The sequence below is a fragment of the Desmodus rotundus genome, chromosome 6 (assembly GCF_022682495.2).
Source record: "Desmodus rotundus isolate HL8 chromosome 6, HLdesRot8A.1, whole genome shotgun sequence".
NCBI lineage: Eukaryota > Metazoa > Chordata > Mammalia > Chiroptera > Phyllostomidae > Desmodus > Desmodus rotundus.
In genome coordinates, this window is record NC_071392.1 from 94,119,728 (window position 1) to 94,137,714 (window position 17,987).

Sequence of the window (17,987 nt, forward strand, 5' to 3'; positions counted from 1 at the left end):
AGCAGAGTCTAGGAGCCCTTACAATGCTGAAACGATCAGACCAGGGGATGGGGGGAGGGGCCGGGAAAGGCTCCCCTCCACCGTGAGGAGGTGTCTGTGAAGAGGTCTTTGGGGAAATGGCCGGGAGAGGACTGCAGGCGTGGGTGCTGCCTTGCTGGGGAGCAGAGGTGGGGGGCTGGCAGTGGGGAGCGGGCCTGTGGGTTTGGGAACACAGGCTGCTGAGCAGCATCAGGGAACACCTATCGCTTTATTGTGACTCTTCAAAAGCACCCAGACTTAGGTAAAACCACCCCCCCCACATACACACCAAGCCCCTTCCACCCTGAGCTGCTGGGCAGGATGCGGGCAGGCAGTGCGGGAAGCCAGCTCGGACTCCTCGGCAGGCCCACTGCATGGTCCGCAGGACTGGCCGAGCCAGGCGAGGGCCCACGTGGTAGACACACGGGGAGCCTGTGGGAGAAGGGGTGAGTCCGAAGCCCCCAGTTGGGTGCCCCGCCCCCTGCCCTCGTCGTCCTCTTCCTTCTGCCCCTGGAAGACCCTTGCGGAGGTCTTGGGGCCCACAGACCGTGGAGGGCCCTGTGTGGACCGGGCTCCTGCCCTCCGCCAGCCTGACAATCAAAGGGGGGCGCACCCCCACCCCACATTCCCTCCAGCCTGGAAGGCACGGAGCACCGCCCACAAGCCTCCTCCCCGGGCTGTCTGCAGCCCTGTTTGCCCAGCTGGACAGCCAGCAGTGTCCGCCACCACAAGGTGGAGCACGGCGCAGACGTGCCCCACCCCCAGCCCCCTGTAGGCTTTAATGCGCGCAAGCAGAGTGGCCGCGGCCCCCACCTCAGGTGCTACGTTGGGGAGGACTCGGAGCAAGACTCCTGGCATCTGGAGAGCTCTCAGCCCCGTTCGGGCACCTGCCAGGGCTGTGGGGAGTGGCGTTGCCATGCCTGCCAGCCCCAGTCAGGGTGGCAAGCTGTGTGGGCCAGGGCATGCTCGGGGTCCCTGTCCAGGCCCCTCTGCCGTCCCCCAGGCCAGAACTGGAAATGCCCACGTTGGGCCAGCTCTGAGGCCAGCCACTCACCCGGCCTAGGACAGGAAGGTGCGCACGCAGCTGTGGATGGGGGCCCTGCAGATGGGGCAGAGCTGCAGGCTGGGCGCACACATGGTGCAGACCAGGTGGCCGCAGGGCACGAAGACGATGCCCACAGTGCGGTCCAGGCACACCTTGCAGGTCCGCTCCTCCCGCAGCCTCCGCAGCTGCTCCTCTGCGTCCTGGGCTCCTGGGGGCTCAAGAGCCCACAGGCTGCATCTGTCTGGGCTTGGGCTCCACCTGGTTCCCCCAAGGGGACTGGGCCTATGACACCTCCCCTCACCCCCAACCTCCACCCTCCTTAACAGGCTGATGGGGCAGGTGGGTGGGAGCCAGACCAAGAGTGTCTAGCATCAACCAGCCCCAGGGGTGCCTGCCCCTCCCACCCTAGGTGCAGCAGAGCTGCCCCTACCTGCCCACCTTGCCCCATGGGTCCCATCCTCACCTGGCTCCCTGGCACCCGCTGAGCGGGTCTCTTCTCTGGGTGTGGGGTGGGCAGGAGCTGTGGGCAATTAGGGACAGACCGTGGCTGAGGCCCCCAGGGGAAAGCAAAGCCAGGCCCAGAGACAGGGCAGGGGTGGTGGCAGGACCAGCCCAGGCTCCCCAACACCATTCCCCCCAGAGCAGAGTCCCCAGAGCCCACCCCTCTGCAGGATGCTGCGCCCAGCCAGCCTTCGTGCAGGGGCCAGGGGTGCCCAAGGGGCTGAGCAGGCAGGAACCACTGGGAAGGCCAGCAGTGCCCACAGAATGGAGGAAGCTCCGCCTCCTGGCCCCGGCCCCGCCTTCCTCCTGCAGCAGGTCTGACACCAGCTCTGACATGGATGTAATGATTGGTACTGCACAGGGGTACCTCTGCCGCACCCGCCTCCACCCGACGCTCCCTTGGAGTTTGGCAGGCCCTACCGGGTGCCAGCTCCACCCAGAGCACGTCTAGCCGCCCCTGGCATGTGTGAGGCAGGGTGAGGGACAATGGACAGAGGGCGGGAGGGCTGGAGCCTCGGGTCAGAGGAGAGAGGCAGACAGCCTGCCACGGTGGCCAGTTGCCAGGGCCACCTCAGCGGGGGGCACTCTGGGCCTCACAGCCTTCCATCAATGCCCGAGTGGCACAGCCAAGGGTCAGCCCCCTGGACAGAGGGGCTGTGCTTCCCTGCCCCCCGGGGAAAGCCAGGAACCGGATCCACAAAAGCCTCGAATGCCAGGCACCACACCCAGAGAGTCACGTGGGCCCCGCTTAATCCTGGACAGACTGTCCCCACATGCTGACCCAGGGCAGGAGGCTCAGAGGGTAACAGAGCAAGAGCTACCCGCTCTAGAAGCAGAAGAGCTGGGGTCTGAGCCCTGGAGCCCTGGGACCCCTTGGCTCCCTGCCCCAAAAAGCCCAGGCACAGGCGTGGAGGGAGGAGTGGAGCACAGCACAGCCAGCTCCTCTGTGGGCTCCTGGCCGCAGAGGCCAGTGGGACACAGCACCTCCCCGCCCCACACTCCCAGGACCTGCCCTGGGACTGGCCTTGACTGGGCACTGGACACACAGTGCCAGCCCAGCCCCCCACACACAGCCAGGCAGCCTTCACTCTCCCTGCTATCCAGCATCATGGGGCACCTGACGACCAAGCCACAGGGCAGCCCACAGGTGCCCACCCTGAGGTGCAGGTGTGGGCCCCGTGCTAGGGCTCACCTGAGGTGGCAGGGACTGCGTCTGCAGGTTCCTCCCATCGGTCCTGAAAAGAGCCGGCTAGCACCTGGGCCCTGAGCACAGGGAGGAGCAAAGTGGGGGCCCACCCACCCAGCCCACCCAGCCTGAGGAGGAGAGGCAGGACTCACCCAGGAGCCCAGAGGGTGGCGGAGGGACTCCTGGACGCTGCAGACAAAGTCCCTTCCTTTGGTCCGGAGCAAGAATTCACACCTGAAGAAAGTGAGCTCAGAAGCCCCACGGGCAGAGGGGAGGTTCCAGCTGGGGGAGAGCTCCCCTCACTGTTAGATTCCAGCTGGAAAGCTCCTGGGCCCTGGTCCTCCCCTCTCCCCTGCCCCCCTGCCCCCCTGCCCCACGGCAAAGGGCCGAAGAGGCTGTTTGGGAAGCAGCCTCTGTGGAGCATCAAGGAACAACCTGCAAAAGTGCCGTCCCCGGGGCGTGGGGGGACTCAACCCCAAGATGTGGCACCCGAGGATGCGGAGACCCAGAGCCACCTGCAAGGCCCTTACCTGGGGAACCACTTGGCGTGCTCAGTCCAGGGGTCATCTCCTCGCTCCCAGGTCTGCAGACCCCCGGAGCAGAAGAAGCACCTCACCTTATCCTGTCGGCCTGCAGTGGGGGGAGGGACAGAGATTCTGGCCTCCCCACACGGAGCCCTGTCCCCTGGGCCAGGCGTGTCCTCCAGGCTGCGGGCAGGGGCTACCATGAGCTCTTTCCTGATGGGGCGGGGGCTCTCAGAGGTCCTGCATGAGCCTTGGGGGCTCCCACTGGCCTCTGCCACCCCCGCCCCCCATGTTCTTCCCAGATTTCACAGGCAACCGGTTTCTCAAAGGTGAAAGGGCACAAGGGCACCGGGCTCCTGCCAGCATCGAGAATGTTCATGAGAGAGTGGAGTGCACTGCTCACAGAAGGGCGTGTTAGGGCACGGGAGACAAGCCCCGGCCCCATGAACTTGGTTATCTTGGAGCTTCGGGGGGCACAAGTACCCCCGGGCACCTCTACCCAGGTGCCACCTCCTGCAGGGGGCGGCGCAGCAGGCATGTCCCACCAGCAGATCCCTTGAGCTCCTGGAACGCCTGGCCTTGGACTCCCAGGGGCCTCACAGGCGTCCCATCTCCAGGCTCCAGCTGTCCCACCACTGGCCAACCCCATGCCCCCTCCGCCCTTCCCCCCCCTGCCAGGGCCCAACTATCCTGTGTGGCTCTGGCCCCTCCCAGCTGCACTGGTCTGAAGCCCCTGCCCCGGAGACTCTAGGGCTGGGGACAGGTGTGAAGGGCTGCAGGCCCCCTGCCCCCCTTCCTCAGGCCTGGACCCTTCCTGCAGTGGGGCATGGGCTCCTCATAGGAGGTGGACCCCAGGGCGCAACCATCCCAGGACTCACCGGTGTGGAAGAAGCCAGCAGCGGCCAGCAGCTCAGGCCGCACAGTGGTGGTCGGCGGCCAGTCACAGAAGGAGGCCAGCCGCAGCTCCTCGGAGCCCATCTCAGGGAAAGCAGGCCTTGAGGATGGGACAGCCCAGGCCCCATCCTCTTCCTCCTCTTCCACCAGGGCACGCAGCTGGCCCAGGATCTGCCCGTCCATGTGGTCCTGGCCTCCCCACAAGGTGTCGTCAGAGTCCTGGCCCAGGACGTGGCCACACAGGGAGCAGGGTCCACAGTGTCCCCCCGTGGGACTGCCTCCAGCTGCCCAGCGACTCCGCTCTGGGCCACAGCACCAGCACTGGGCCCTTTCCTCGGGTCCCATGGAGGGCACGCCAGCCCTGAGCAGTTCTGCTGCGGTGACAGGGACCCTAGAGAGCCAGTCCTGGAGTGTGCCCAGCCAGCTGGCCTCTGGGCTGCTGAGCACCCGGCCCTGCCTGGGGGCAGGCGTGGCCTTTGCCTGGAGCAGCTGGGAGATGAGGGTGGACCCTGTCCAGCCCCCGAGATGGCCCAGGTTGGGGAGGGGCCATGGGGCCCTGAGGGCCGCCGCTGGGGCCCGCTGCCCTCTGGAAGGGGCTATTGTGGCAGCCAGCATCAGGAGCTCACTGTGCTGGGGGTGTGTCATGGGGCTTGAGGCAGGGTCCAGGCGGTGGGGGGCCACTGTGGGGGCGGCTGACTTCCCTCCACTCCACCAGGCAGGTGGTGTCTGTAGGACTGGGGGGGGGGGTGGCACAGAGCACAAGACCCTCTCAAGGCGGTGGAGGGCTGGCACTGGCTCCAGGACCTCTGGTGGGTGGGGAGTGGGGGAGGGTCAGTGACGAGTTCCTGAGCTCAGAATTCCAGGCCTGGCACCAGAGGCAGCTTCTGGAGGGAGAAGGTTCCAGAAGATCTGAGCTCTGCTGCCCTGGAGGGAGGGTGTCACCCTGTCCCCAGGCAGCAGGGTGAGAAGAGGGAGCGGTGGGAGCCCCACCCTTCCTGAGGGTCCCAGGCTCTGGGAAGGGGCTGGGCCTGCACTACCGGCCTCCTGTTTCACGCCCCCCTAGGCCTCAGGGAGGATCTTCGGGACTGGGTCCATTTCAAGGTCAGAGCCCTGGCTCCTGGCAAGGGGGGCCTGGGTGTGGGGCTGGTGCTTGCTCCAGGTGCAGGTCAAAGCTGCTGGCCAAGTGGGGTGCACCCTTCCCAGGAGTGGCTTCTCTCAAACCTGGCCACGGCCACATGGGCTCCATCAACCAGCCCAAGCCCAGGGGCCCCAGTGTCCCCCAAGCCCAACAGGTAGGGACCATGAAACAAGGGACAGAACTTTAGGCAAGCCAGGGCTCCTGGGAGGGCAGGGAAGGGCCCCAAGGTCACGAAGGCTCTGGGTGGAAGGGACGGAGGAAGCCTGGATGGTGCAGGTATGCCCCATAGCCACTCCCAGGGATGAATCTCCTTCCTAGGCTCATTGGCCTCTTCCTCATTGCCCCTCCCCCACGGGCCAGCCCCTGCCTGACCCCAGAGCCTCAGCCTTTCAAAGACAAGCTCATGAAGAATAAAAGAGAGACCAGGCTACGAAGGGCCATTGCTAAGAAGGGACAGGGTTCCCAGGGCCTGGCTGGCAGGGCGGAGCTGGAGGAGGGGGTCCCTCACCAGAACTGGAGCCCCCACGCCCTATGGGCTCCAAGGGCTGCCCCTGCGGCCCTCACTCACCTCCCGCCTGCATGAGCAGCACAGACCAAAGGCTGGGTCCGCCCTCCTATATACCAGCCCACAGGGGCAGCCGCAGCTGGGCCTTGCTCCCACAGGTGGGGAGGTGGGGGTGGGGGCTGCCGCCTCACCCTGCTCAAGACCCCATCACTGTCACACTCTCTGCTGCACCACCTGCTTTGCTCCGATGTTGCCAGAGTTCCAGAGTGTCCCCAAACACTCTCCTATCTGGGGCCAAAGCCACTGGGTTTCCTGCAGGAAGTCCTGGCAAAGGGCGGGACCCAGGGGCATGCCCACCTGTGGCGCAGGGCAAGGACTGCAGGGCACCAAGGGCACCAGGGAGCCTGCTAGGGGCCCAGGAGGAGGCTTCGGGCTTGGGCTTCCGGAGCAGCAAGACCAGGCAGCATGGGTTGAAGAGGGTGGGGATGGTGGGCACCGCACCTGACCCCGCCCCTTGTGTGCACCTCGGGGCCTTTGCAGCTGCCCACGTGGCAGTTGAAGGCTCGGGGCTGAACGCTCTGCCATCCCCACCTTGATGTTCTTAATACTCATCTTTCCTTTTGTGTTTTGTATAGTGACTTCCAGTGGGACAATGGGGCATGGTTTGGGGGTGTGGGGCCCCCTTGTACTGAGAAACTGTTCCCAGGGCCCCCTCCCCACCCCCTCCCCATGACTATTGCCACCCCCACCCCAGCGAGGCCTAGGGGTGCCACCAAGTCCTGGTGGTGGGCCTGGGACTGTCTGTGAGGGTCTCTGCCGCCCTGTGAGCACAACTGCTTGAGGGACTGTGACATTAAGTAGGACGTGGAAAATTCCAGGACAGGGCTGGAGAGAGATGGCAGAGGGGCAAACAAGGCCCCCGGACCAGGCTGTGGCGGCTGTCCCGCTGGGCTGGGCCTCCCTCCCAGCTGTCAGGTGAGACACCTCTGCTCCCGGAGCAGCTCCAGGTGGTTTTGCAGCAGGTGCCAAGGCCCCTCTCATTGCCAAGGTTGACACCACCTGAGCAGGGAGGGGCTGCCGAGCAACCCTATTCTGGCTGCTGCGGGACGTGGGCCGCGGGCAGGTGTGTCCACATCCTGCTCCCGCACCCTGGAGACATCTGGGCCCCAGACTGTCTTTGGGGACAGAGGACAGTTTGTGCTGAGGCAGAAAGTACCCTTGCCAAAGCGGAGTTAGGGACGTGCAGGTGCAGCTGCCATGCCGTGGACCAGCACTGGAGGCAGCGGGCCCTGGGGGAAGCCCCGCAGAAGGGTCACAGCCCTGGGGAGCCCAGTGATGACAAGGCCGGCCGCCCGGGCACCAGGAGCTGGTCAAAGTGTTCCAGACACCAATTAACTTTAACTTGCAGGAGACCCCCTGTACTGCGTGCCTACGGGGACTCAGCATCTCCAGGCAGCCAGAGGATGAGCGGGGGTCAAGTTGGAAAGGGCAGTGGCCAGTGGCAAGAGCCTGCTGGTCCCGGCACAAGCCCGGAGCTGGGCCACCCCGACCCAGAGGTTCCTGTGGTCTTCCAGAGCCTGCGGCCTCCACACCCCCTCCCTGTGCCAGGAGCTGCTCTGTTCCCAGCCTGCAGGGCCAGACCTGCTGGTGCCAGCTAGGCTGGGAGGGTGAGGATGGAGCAGCTCCTGCCACCCCTTCACGGGACTCATGCACTAAGCTGCTTTGGGGCCCATACATTCCCTGCACTAAGCTGCTTTGGGGCCCATACATTCCCTGCTGTCTGGGAACCATGCCGCCCTCTGCTCTGGCTGGCCGGGGGTGGCTGTCAGATCCTGCCTGCCCTTCCCTAGCCAGCAGCTTGCGTGAGTGCTCCTCAGTCCTCTCGTTTTGGGGGGTATCTCCTTCCCCATTGTGGGTGGAACCCAGCTTAGCCCCTGGGTGCTCTCCAAATTTTCCATTTGACATCACCTCTGGTCCTTGTACTGGGCTGAAGTGTCCCTCAAGTTCACACACCTGTGAATGGGGCCTTATTTGAAAACAGGATCTTTGCAGATGGAAGTTATTAAAATGAGGTCATACTGAATTAGGGTAGGCCCTAAATCCAATAAAGTGAAAGGACCATGTGACAATGGAGGCATAGTGCCAAGGAACAGCAGGGACACCTGGGGCCACCAGAAGCTGGAAGAGGCTGGAAGGATCCTCCCCTGGAGGGAAATCCCGGTCAAAAACTTAATATTCAAACTGGATATAAACTGCGGAGCCCCTTGGAGACCCAAGAGAGCGCTGGAAAAGCAGCACACTCGGGGACACCGGAAGTTGCCCTAGCAGAATGGGCCACAAACCAACCTCAGGCAGCCCTGGACTAAGGCCCGAGGTCCCAGAGCTCACACCCTCTGCGCCCCGACGAGGGATGTTGGGCGTTTGGGGCGAGCTGCAGGGTAGACTGGACTCCGGTCTGTGTAAGCGGCGTTAAGTAGCAGGCCGCACTCGCTATCTGCACGTCTTCACATCTCCGGCATAAGCCTGAGGGTGCGGTAGGATCGCCTCCGGGAAAGAGCTGCGGCCCCGGACCGCTGCCCACGTGACTTCCTGGACTCGCTCCGCCCCCGGCCCCGCCCACACCGCGCGAGTCTGGGACCCCCGCGCAAGATGCGTCCCGCCGGGCTACAGCGCGCAGGCGCGGTGCGTAGCGGCTCGTCGGCGCTCCCGGTCTGCCCCGCGCGCGTTGACGTCGCGCAGCCTCGTCTCCGCCGTCGCTGCCGCCGACGCCGCCATTGGAGTCGGCCCCGCGTCCGTGTGTGCGGTTCCTGTTCACAGCGCAGCGTCGCGCCTCGCGAGCGGCCCGCGCGCCCATCAGCCGCCGCCGCCGCCCGGCCGGCGCCCGGGGAGGGGGCGGCGGGCCCGGGACCGCGAGAGCCCGGGTGACAGGCCCGGCCTCGCGGGAGGCCCGAGCCGGCAGGCGTCCCGGCCCCGCGCTGCGCCGGCTGTTCATGAAGCATGTCGGCTACCAGCGTGGACCCCCAGGTAGCCGGCCGAACCGGGGTCGCGAAGCTGGGGCCTGGGGTCGCGAGGTCGGGGGCTGGAGTCGCGGGATCGCAGCCCCGGGCGGAGTCGCGTGGAACCGTGGGGCCCGTTCGCCCTGGAGCGCGCCGCCGCCTGGGAGGGGTTCTGGCCAATAACTTAGCGTTTCCCCTTTCTCCGGGTGTGTCCGCTCGCTCGTGCTGGCCGGCGGCGGTGCAGAGAAGCAAAGGACAAGATAATAAAGGTAAGCGGATTCGGGCGGCCTGTGCAGGCCGGGAGCGCGGGAGGGAGCTGGACGTGGCGGCGTGGGCACTCTGGCGGGGGGCGGGGGTAGAGCAGGTCTAGGAAGCAGTGTTGAGAAGCGACAACTTCCTCCTCGAGAAGCGACAACTGCCTCCTCGGCTTCGGGGGAGACAAAACGTTTGGGGAGACTTGACAGGTGGGAAGCAAGGGCTTTTCGTGGGTGGGAGAGAATCTCTAGGGGGTCGTTTGGATGGGCAGGGAAGGAAGCCGAGGGTCCCAGGTGTGAGCAAGGGGCGGCGCTGGGAGGAGGACCCTGGTCCTTACAGCCTGTGTCTTCGAAGCCCTTCGTCCTCTTGTGACATTCTGGCCTGGAGTGAACCCCCAAAACTCGCTTTGTGAGACCCTGTACGTGACCCTCCGTGTGGACTCGGGAGACTGTTCTCACCCAGTGTGTGTGTTGGGGTGTAACCAAATATGGCTCATCGTGTTTTCAGTTGGAAAAGGCCCAGCACTGTATTTACCTTTCCTCTCCTTTCCTGGCCAAGCCTGGCAACTGGAAAATGCACCCAGAGCCACACAGGAAGGAGCAGAGGAGCGTCAGGCCTTGGCCGTTTGCTTCCCGGCTGCACTGATGCCACCCCAACCTGGTCCTGGCTCCCCTGGCTTCCCGTTGGTCTTCTCAGAGCCCCTCCTATCACCAGGACCTGGGTCCAGGTCCTGCAGTATCACATCCGGGCCTCTGCTTCGTCCTTGTCTGCCAAACGCCGTCGGGATCTTTCTCAAACCCGTAACCTCACTTAGTGGAAGTTTTAACTAATTGCCGTTCTGGTTAGATGTGTACAGGTTCTGTGCTGTTTACGTCCATTTTTAAACAAAAGCATTTTTTACCAGAAATTGACAGGTACAGACTTTACTACTCTTAATTTCCATGCTTAAAAACATCTTTCAAAAGTCCAACCACAATTGTACTACTTATTCTAGTGCAAAATGGTTCTTTGCATCAGAAGGACGCAGTTCACGACAATGACTTCGAGCCCTATCTGTCCGGACAGTCGAATCAGGTGAGTTCATCTGCAGCAATTACTTCACCTGTGTTTTCACTGGGTCTTCCATTCTGACTTTGCGTTTTAAACAACGAAGAGGCAGACTGTAAAGTACGGGAAATGGTAGAAAGCTTGCTAAGCTGACCGCTGGTGCGACTGCAGCAAAGCTGGGTTTCTCTGGACAGTTGCTTGCGACGCTGCGTTTCGTTGTCCTCTGCAGCTCAGAGCCGGCTCTGAGTCCCAGTCCCTGCCTCAGGTTCGACTCTCACCCCTACCACTGACGGCTGCTTCCTCAGACAGCTGGCCTGCTGCGCCTGTCTCCTCTTCTGTGAAGCGGACAGTGGCAAGGGTCTCACAGGAGTGTTGGGGGGGAGGACAGAGGTGCCCACAGAGAGCTTGGTAGACTACACCCGAGGTGGGGCCCTGTGAGTCGCAGCCACCAGCTTTCTTGGAGGTTTTTGGAAACACTTCTCATTTGCATGATGTAGGGAGTTTAGCAGCCTCCTGGGCATTCTTCCACCAGGTGCTGTGAGCAACTGCCACCCCTCTCCCCCCGCCCCCCGGCCCTGGGGACAGCCAAAAGTGTGTCCTGGGGGGTGAGTTGCCCAGGTTAAACCCACTTGGGGTAGTTGGAGTTTAGGCCTAACATCTAAATGTTTATACTACCTACCACTTTTATTTTTATTTTTTTAAGAATTAGTTTACTTATTTCTAATGTAAAGGAAGGGAGGGAGAAGGAGAGAAATTTTGATTGGTTGCCTCTCGAGCACCCCAGCTGGGGGGACCTGGCCCGCAATCTGGGCATGTGCCCTGACTGGAAATCGAAGTGATGACCCTTAGGTCCTCAGGCTGGCACTCAGTCCATGGAGCCACACCAGCCAGGGCTGTGCTACGTACCGCTTTTAAAATGCACTGTGCTTGCTGGCTTTGGGTCAGAGACTGGCTCTGCCTCTCCCCTGTGGTGGAATGCGGCCAGTCTGCCCTCTGCCAAGTGTCTCGGGTCTTCCCCCACCCCGCCGGCACCGCGGGGGCAGCAGCGCCCCTGGGAGGACCAGGTGCTGTGGAGTGGGGCTGGCCTGGCCTTGGGCTCCACCAGAGGTGGTGACAGAAAGTGAATGGGCTTGTTTTTTGGCCAACCTGGTTTTTCTTTAGATGACTTAAGTGCTATAGAAATGTTATGTGTTAACCATGACCAAAAGGAAGGGGGCTAGCTACACCTGGAAGGTGTTTCTAGGAGGCGGAGCTTTCATGGTCCTCAGGGCTTCGTTTCTAAATGGATAGGTGGCTGCTGGGGTCAGTGGTGTGGTCACAGCTGGGTTGCCCTGGGGGCGCCAGGTGGAAAGACCCTCGCCCTGGAGGCTCCTTGTGAACAGCCTGACTCTTTTCCTATTTACGTAATTTTTTCAAGGTTTTTTTGTTGCCTTTTTAAGTAAACACTTTTCAGCCTAGTCCAAAAGTGTTCTGTCCCCCTTGGGCTTTTGAAGGGACCCCCTTTCTCTCTGTGCTGCCTGCTCCTGGTCACTGGTGGCTGAGTCACTCACTGTACGTGAAGTTGCAGCCTTTGCTGTTTGCAGAATTCCTTCCTTCTCAGAAGAACGGATGTAGGAAGCAGAGGTTTCAACTTTAAAATAAACGGTTCTGGTCATTCAGAATGAGGTTTTTTTTGTTTTTTGTAACGTGGTTAAATTTGGTAAGTATGAAAAACTCCATTCTAGAATGGACGTATAGCTCTGCCGCACCTGACCGTTTGTTTTTCTGGAGAAGGTGGTCTGTGGTGGCTGTCCCTGGCAACGTGAGATTCGTTTGGCTTGCTGTTCCTATTCGCTGGCCACCTTGACCGAGTCACCGGGCGGCCCGCAGAGCCCAGCACTGGGGCAGCTTCTCTAAGTCAGGAGGCTGGTTTTGCCTTGAGCGCCGTCCCCAGGTGTGAGCTGAGTGACCCCAGGGGCTGAAGCAACGGGGCCCCGGTGACAACTGGCCGTGGTGATGCCCTCCTAGAACACAGGTGTCCCAGCACTAAGAGCAGGGCCGGGACTGGGTGTCCTCACCTGCGTTGTTGTACCGTGTCCTGGGGGATGGACTCCGCAGTCACCCCTGCGGGAAGGGTGGTGGACTGTCACGGGGCCCTGCTGAGGTGTGTCTGGGCTGGAGCCGCCTTTCCGTGTCCTGTCTGGGGAGCGATGCTGGCTGAGCCCAGGGCCGCTCCGTGTCTGTTCTGTGTCTGCATGTGGAGGGGATGGTCTCAGGGTGGTCTAGTTCCCTGCAAGTTTGGGAACCGCCTTTCTCGGGAGGCCAGGCGGGAGGCTGTGGAGTGGCAGGCAGTCCCGAGTGCAGACCACATGGGGTTGCCTCTGCACTTCCTTCCTGTTCAGGGCGGCTTGTTCCAGGGAGCGTGTCGGGTGACCACAGCACTCCTGGAGGGTGGGGGCAGGGGCAGCGGGGTCTCCCCTGGCTGGGGGAGCAGCCTGACACATCCCTCCTGTCCCCGCAGAGCAACAGCTACCCCTCCATGGCTGAGCCCTACCTGCCCAGCTACTACCCACCTTCCATTGGGTTCCCGTACTCCCTCAACGAGGCGCCGTGGTCGACTGGAGGGGACCCTCCCATCCCGTACCTCACCACCTATGGACAGCTCAGCAATGGTGACCATCACTTCATGCACGACGCCGTGTTTGGGCAGCCTGGGGGCCTGGGCAGCAGCATCTACCCACACCGGTTTAATTTCTTCCCCGAGAACCCCGCCTTCTCGGCCTGGGGCGCAAGTGGGTCTCAGGGGCAGCAGGCCCAGAGCCCCGCCTACGGGGGCAGCTACCCCTACCCGCCGAGCTCCCTGGGTGGCACACTGGTGGACGGGCAGGCGGGCTTCCACGGCGACACCCTCAGCAAGGCCCCTGGGATGAACAGCCTGGAGCAGGGCATGGTGGGCCTGAAGATTGGCGATGTCACCTCCTCTGCGGTCAAGACGGTGGGTTCAGTTGTCAGCAGTGTGGCGATGACCGGGGTGCTTTCTGGCAACGGTGGGACAAATGTAAACATGCCGGTTTCGAAGCCGACTTCGTGGGCTGCCATTGCCAGCAAGCCTGCAAAGCCGCAGCCAAAAATGAAAGCCAAGGGTGGGCCTGTGATCGGAGCTGCACTGCCCCCTCCACCTATAAAGCATAACATGGACATCGGCACCTGGGACAACAAGGGGCCCATGCCCAAGGCCCCAGCCCCCCAGCCAGCCCCGGCCCCCCAGCCTGTCCTCCCGCCTCAGCCGGTTGTGCAGCCTCTGCCTGCTCAGCCTCCCCCTCTGGCCCAGCCGCAGTACCAGAGCCCGCAGCCACCGCCCCAAACCCGCTGGGTTGCCCCACGCAACAGAAGCGCAGCGTTTGGGCAGAGCTTGGGGACCGGGGGTGATGGTCACGCCCCTGGAAGCACCCAGCCTAGCTCTGGCCCGAGCATGGAGTCCCACCCGGTCCTTGAGAAACTGAAGGCCGCCCACAGCTACAACCCCAAGGAGTTCGACTGGAATCTGCGCAGCGGGCGCGTGTTCATCATCAAGAGCTACTCGGAGGACGACGTGCACCGCTCCATCAAGTACTCCGTCTGGTGCAGCACCGAGCACGGCAACAAGCGCCTGGACGGTGCCTTCCGCTCAGTCGGCAGCAAGGGGCCCGTCTACCTGCTCTTCAGCGTCAACGGCAGCGGCCACTTCTGCGGGGTGGCCGAGATGAAGTCACCTGTGGACTACGGCACCAGTGCCGGGGTCTGGTCTCAGGACAAGTGGAAGGGCAAGTTCGACGTGAAGTGGATTTTTGTCAAGGACGTGCCCAACAACCAGCTCCGGCACATCCGGCTGGAGAACAACGACAACAAGCCGGTCACAAACTCCCGTGACACCCAGGAGGTGCCCTTGGAGAAGGCGAAGCAAGTGTTGAAAATCATCGCCTCCTACAAACACACCACCTCCATCTTTGACGACTTTTCTCACTACGAGAAGCGCCAGGAAGAGGAGGAGGTGGTGCGCAAGGTGAGTCGGGTGTCCCGGGCTGTTGCCTCGCCAGGCATAACCCTGGTGACGCTTGAGTGGATGGCAGTACGTGACTCTGGGTCTTTCTCAGTTTCTACGAATTAGCGACTGGGACCACGGTGCACAGCCTGTAGTGAAGGGCTCAGGGGTGACACGTTCTTCCTCGCTGAGCTATGGGCTGTGTGGAAGTGTGCTTCCTGGTCTCTGTCCAGTCAGGGATGCTGGGCTTGCAACCGCCAAGGGAGGGCAGTGCTGGTCTGCAGACTGTCGAAGACCCAGTGTCCTGTGGTGTTGGGAAAGTTGGTCTGGTTCCCTGTGGGTGGCGAGGGCGGGGCAGGGGTGGTCGACGCAGAAGCTTCAGAATAGCCCAGCGTGCAGTCGGGTCTCTGGGAGTCTGCCGCCCCCCCGCCCCCCCGCCCCGGGTGCAGAGACACCTGGAGCCCAGGGCGGCCGCCCGCCACGGTGGGACCTGCATCGCACAGAGTGGGCACAGGTGCCCACACCTGGCCGGGTGCAGGCTGCAGGGGACGGCAGAGGGCTCCAACAGAGGGCTCCCACGGCTGTCTTGTTCCAGACTCACCCTGAGGATTTCTCCTGTGTCTGTTTTTATTTAGCTTTTTCCTCATTGGTCTTGGGGTGGGGGCATAAGCAGAGAAACATCGGTGTCAGAGAGACATTAAAGATTTTATTTGCTTATTTTTATTAAGGGGGAGTGGGCAGGAGAGAGAGAGGGAAACATCAGTGTGTGGTTGTCTCTCACACGCCCCCTACTGGGGACCTGGCCCACAACCCAGGCCTGTGCCCTGACTAGGATTGAACTGGCGACCCTTTGGTTTGCAAGCCGGTGCTTAGTCCACTGAGCCACACCAGCCAGGGCGGTGTCTAAGTTTTTTAAATGTCCTTTTCTTCATGAAATGTGAGTTGATGATAGGGAGATTTTCCCTGTATTTTTTGGTATCCCACGTCTGATAAAAACCTCGCGCATCTGTGAGCGTCCTGCTGTGTCTCAGCCGACGGCCGCGGTAGGCCTGTGGTGCACAGTGTGGAGGGCACGCTGTGGGTGACAACTCAAAGCCCCGAGAGTGGGGAGGTGTCTTATGCCCCCTGCTATGGAAAAGGGAAGGGCCTGTCGTCCATCTCCACTTACTGAGATTCTGTGGCCCCCCTTCTGGGTGCGGCGTGAAGTGCCTAAAGTAAACAGCGTGCCAAGTGCGCAGGCCGGGACAGTGCTGGGGTTTGCAGCGAGACCCCTGGGCATCAGTGGGGCGGATGTGGAGAGGTGAAAGGTCGCAGTTGGCCCTGGCGTGCAGATGCGAGCCTCCCCGCCAGCCCAGTGGGCCTTTGAGATTCCTCCAGAGCACAAGCTGCACCCTGCACAGCCTTCTTGGGCGCCCTGGGGTGCTCTGGACAGGGGCCGGCCTGGTGCTCCCCAGGCTCTTGGGAGTCACCTGCGCTCGCATGATGGGAGGGCAGGCGGGTCAGACCGGCTGACCTGGGCCCAAGGAGCCATGGATGGGCAGCTCTTGGCCTGCTCCCCAGCGCCTCCCAGCAGGGCGCTCTGGGTTCTCTGGTCCCTGGGGCCTGGTGGTGGGCAGACAGAGAAGAGGTGTCTGTTCAGACGCGGGCTTGTGCCGCGGCCACCTGGCTCTCAGGACACCTCGGAGCAGAGCTGCCCTTTGTCAGTGAGACACAGGTGATGTGTGGCAGGACTGCTGTGCCCTGTGGACATATGGACCAGTCCCCAGGGAGCACAAGCTTCTAGGAGTTGGGTGAAGCCCCTCCGGCGAGGGTGGCCTGTAGGGCCTGGCTCTGCCTCTGTCACAGAATTCTGCCTGTGGGTCCTTGGCTTGAGGCGAGCTGGGCTTTTTGGTGACGGATTCTTTTTAAGGGTGCAGAGCCCAGGGCTGCAAGCCGTTCAGGGTTAGAGGTTGGTGGGGAGGGGGTGCCAGCGCTTGGGGTGGTGCTGCCTTTCGGGTTGGGTGCGTGCAGCGGCGCACCTGCCCTGGGTGACGAGGCGGGGGCGGGGCAGAGGGTGGGGCGTGCTGCTGGCCTAGAGAGGCGCTGCGGCCTTTCAGCAGAAGAGGGCCGTGCTGGCTGTGTCATGCTGTCCAGTAGCCCCATCTCGGGGGGACCAGAGGGGGCGCACCCGGCGTGGGGGTGCGTGCTGCGTCTTGGGCGCTGAGTTTAGTCTCAGTGTTGTGAGGGACCTTGCTAAGGAGCTACAGGCAGCCTTGTCACCTGCCCCCCGGACACACCTCCCAGAGGAGCCTTGGGTGGGGTGGGGTGGGGTGCCCTGCGCAGAGGTCAGCAGGCCCAGAGCCCAGAGTTGCTGGAATGGCCGATCCCAGCAGAGCGCAAGTCCTAGTCTGTGGCCACCGCCCCTGGCACAGCCAGGGACGGGGTTTGAGGGACTCTGCAAGCATGTCCACTGCCCGCCTTAAACCGGTCTCTCTTTCCTCTTACAGGAGCGGCAGAGCCGGAGCAAACAGTAAGGGCAGCAAGCCAGTCTCTCGTGTGATCTGATGTTCGGTGAACACGTGCTTGGTGCTGCGTCCCTGTGGCGGCCCCGCCTCTTCCTGCACAGGCCTGGTCTCTGCATCTGCATCCTGCGGGGAGCTCTGTGCACATGGCGCCACGCCCCTTGTGTTTTGCCGTGTCCGATAGCATTGTAGACCGCACTAATAAAGAGCGTTGTCCTCGGCCGCCGGTCAGACCCACCTAACGCAAACCACAGGTTTCCTTCGGAGCAGAAGGCCTGCTGCATCCCAAAGAGTTGTTCTGGCAGAGATGGCGTTCTCACCCCTGTTCTGTTCTTCTGTTCACAGTCCTGTAACGGTCCTGTAATGTCTTTCTTTGAGAGCCTTTCTCACCCGGGTCGCTCCGCCCTGGGTGTGGCAGATTGCAGGCCCTTCCGTCACACAGTGTGTTTCAATGCTTCCCTCCAAGACCTGCAGGCGGCCCCCGACTGGCTGGCTCGCCAAGTCTCATCAGTCATCTGCCCAGGGCCGTGCTGTCCCCGTGGTTGTGTTCCTAGACAGAAGATGCATTGCGTGTCCACTGTGGGCGACACTGCCTCCTTGGGGCGGTGGGACCCGGTGGGTGGCGGTGGGTCCTGTGTTCAGGCGCCCTCGGCGCCTCGTTTTAACCCCTTCCCTGCCCTCGCACACCCTAACGACGTTTTATGTTCCGCACCAGTGACACTGAGCTCAGTGTCCTATCTGAGGCACACAGTGCGTCTCAGTCCCTCTTCCCCATCCGTGGTGAAAAAGACAAGCGAACGGACCCCTGACTGTGCTGTCACATTCTGCGGACCAAGGGCCCGCTGACCTCGCCGCCTGCTCCAGGCTGGGCCAGCGTGGACATGGTGCTCCTCCGGCCACGCCGACACACATCTGCTGTGCGCGGCCCCGGGGGTGGGAGAGCAGACTCCTTCCAGATGCTCGTCACCACAGAAGCTGCTCCGAGTTGGAGCTGGAGCTGTGTTATTCAGACTTGTATTCAGAGTGCATCCTGCTCTGAGCTGTCGCCCCCTGGACGGAGTGGAGGACGACCTGGGGCGGTCTGCTCTAGGACAGTACAAGCCTTAATAAACAGCCCTGTCTAGCAAGCCCACTGTCCTTGCGTTCTTCCCCCGGTCTCACGGGTTTGATCGGGAAGCCCAGTCAAGGGGCACCACCCCAAAGCCCACAGGTCCCTGCTGGGGACCCGACGACCCCAAAGACTAAGCTGTCCCCTTGCGCTCGTGATTGTGCTGAATGGGGGGACTGGAAAGACCCACATGTGACTTGGAGCTGACAGGCTCACACATCCTCCTGTAAGCTGCGGAGGTGGCAGCGTTGTGCCGTGAGCGGCCTCTG

General features: G+C 62.4%; 2 protein-coding genes across 6 annotated transcripts; one reads left to right on the forward strand and one right to left on the reverse strand.

Moving 5' to 3' along the window:
- Positions 1–275: 275 nt before the first annotated feature.
- Positions 276–4,783, reverse strand: BIRC7 (baculoviral IAP repeat containing 7). Of its 5 annotated transcripts, none has more exons than XM_053926622.2 (7): positions 4,153–4,782; positions 3,281–3,380; positions 2,903–2,984; positions 2,757–2,799; positions 1,527–1,583; positions 1,073–1,278; positions 276–450 (listed from the first exon to the last, which is right to left on the reverse strand). In XM_053926622.2, exons 1-7 carry the CDS (start codon positions 4,511–4,513, stop codon positions 277–279), a joined length of 1,023 nt encoding a protein of 340 aa, XP_053782597.2. In that variant the 5' UTR covers positions 4,514–4,782; the 3' UTR covers position 276. The 5 variants fall into 5 exon arrangements, with proteins under 5 accessions (XP_053782597.2, XP_053782602.1, XP_053782600.1 ...); XM_053926625.2 differs by having other exon boundaries at positions 384–450; positions 1,073–1,268; positions 4,153–4,781; XM_053926624.2 differs by having other exon boundaries at positions 384–450; positions 1,073–1,271; positions 4,153–4,780.
- A 3,755-nt stretch (positions 4,784–8,538) lies between these two features.
- On the forward strand, positions 8,539–17,737 carry YTHDF1 (YTH N6-methyladenosine RNA binding protein F1). Its single transcript, XM_053926811.1, has 5 exons — positions 8,539–8,835; positions 9,052–9,076; positions 10,057–10,136; positions 12,610–14,130; positions 16,596–17,737. The coding sequence occupies exons 1-5, from the start codon at positions 8,809–8,811 to the stop codon at positions 16,620–16,622; spliced, it is 1,680 nt and encodes a 559-aa protein (XP_053782786.1). The 5' UTR covers positions 8,539–8,808; the 3' UTR covers positions 16,623–17,737.
- Positions 17,738–17,987: the final 250 nt, after the last annotated feature.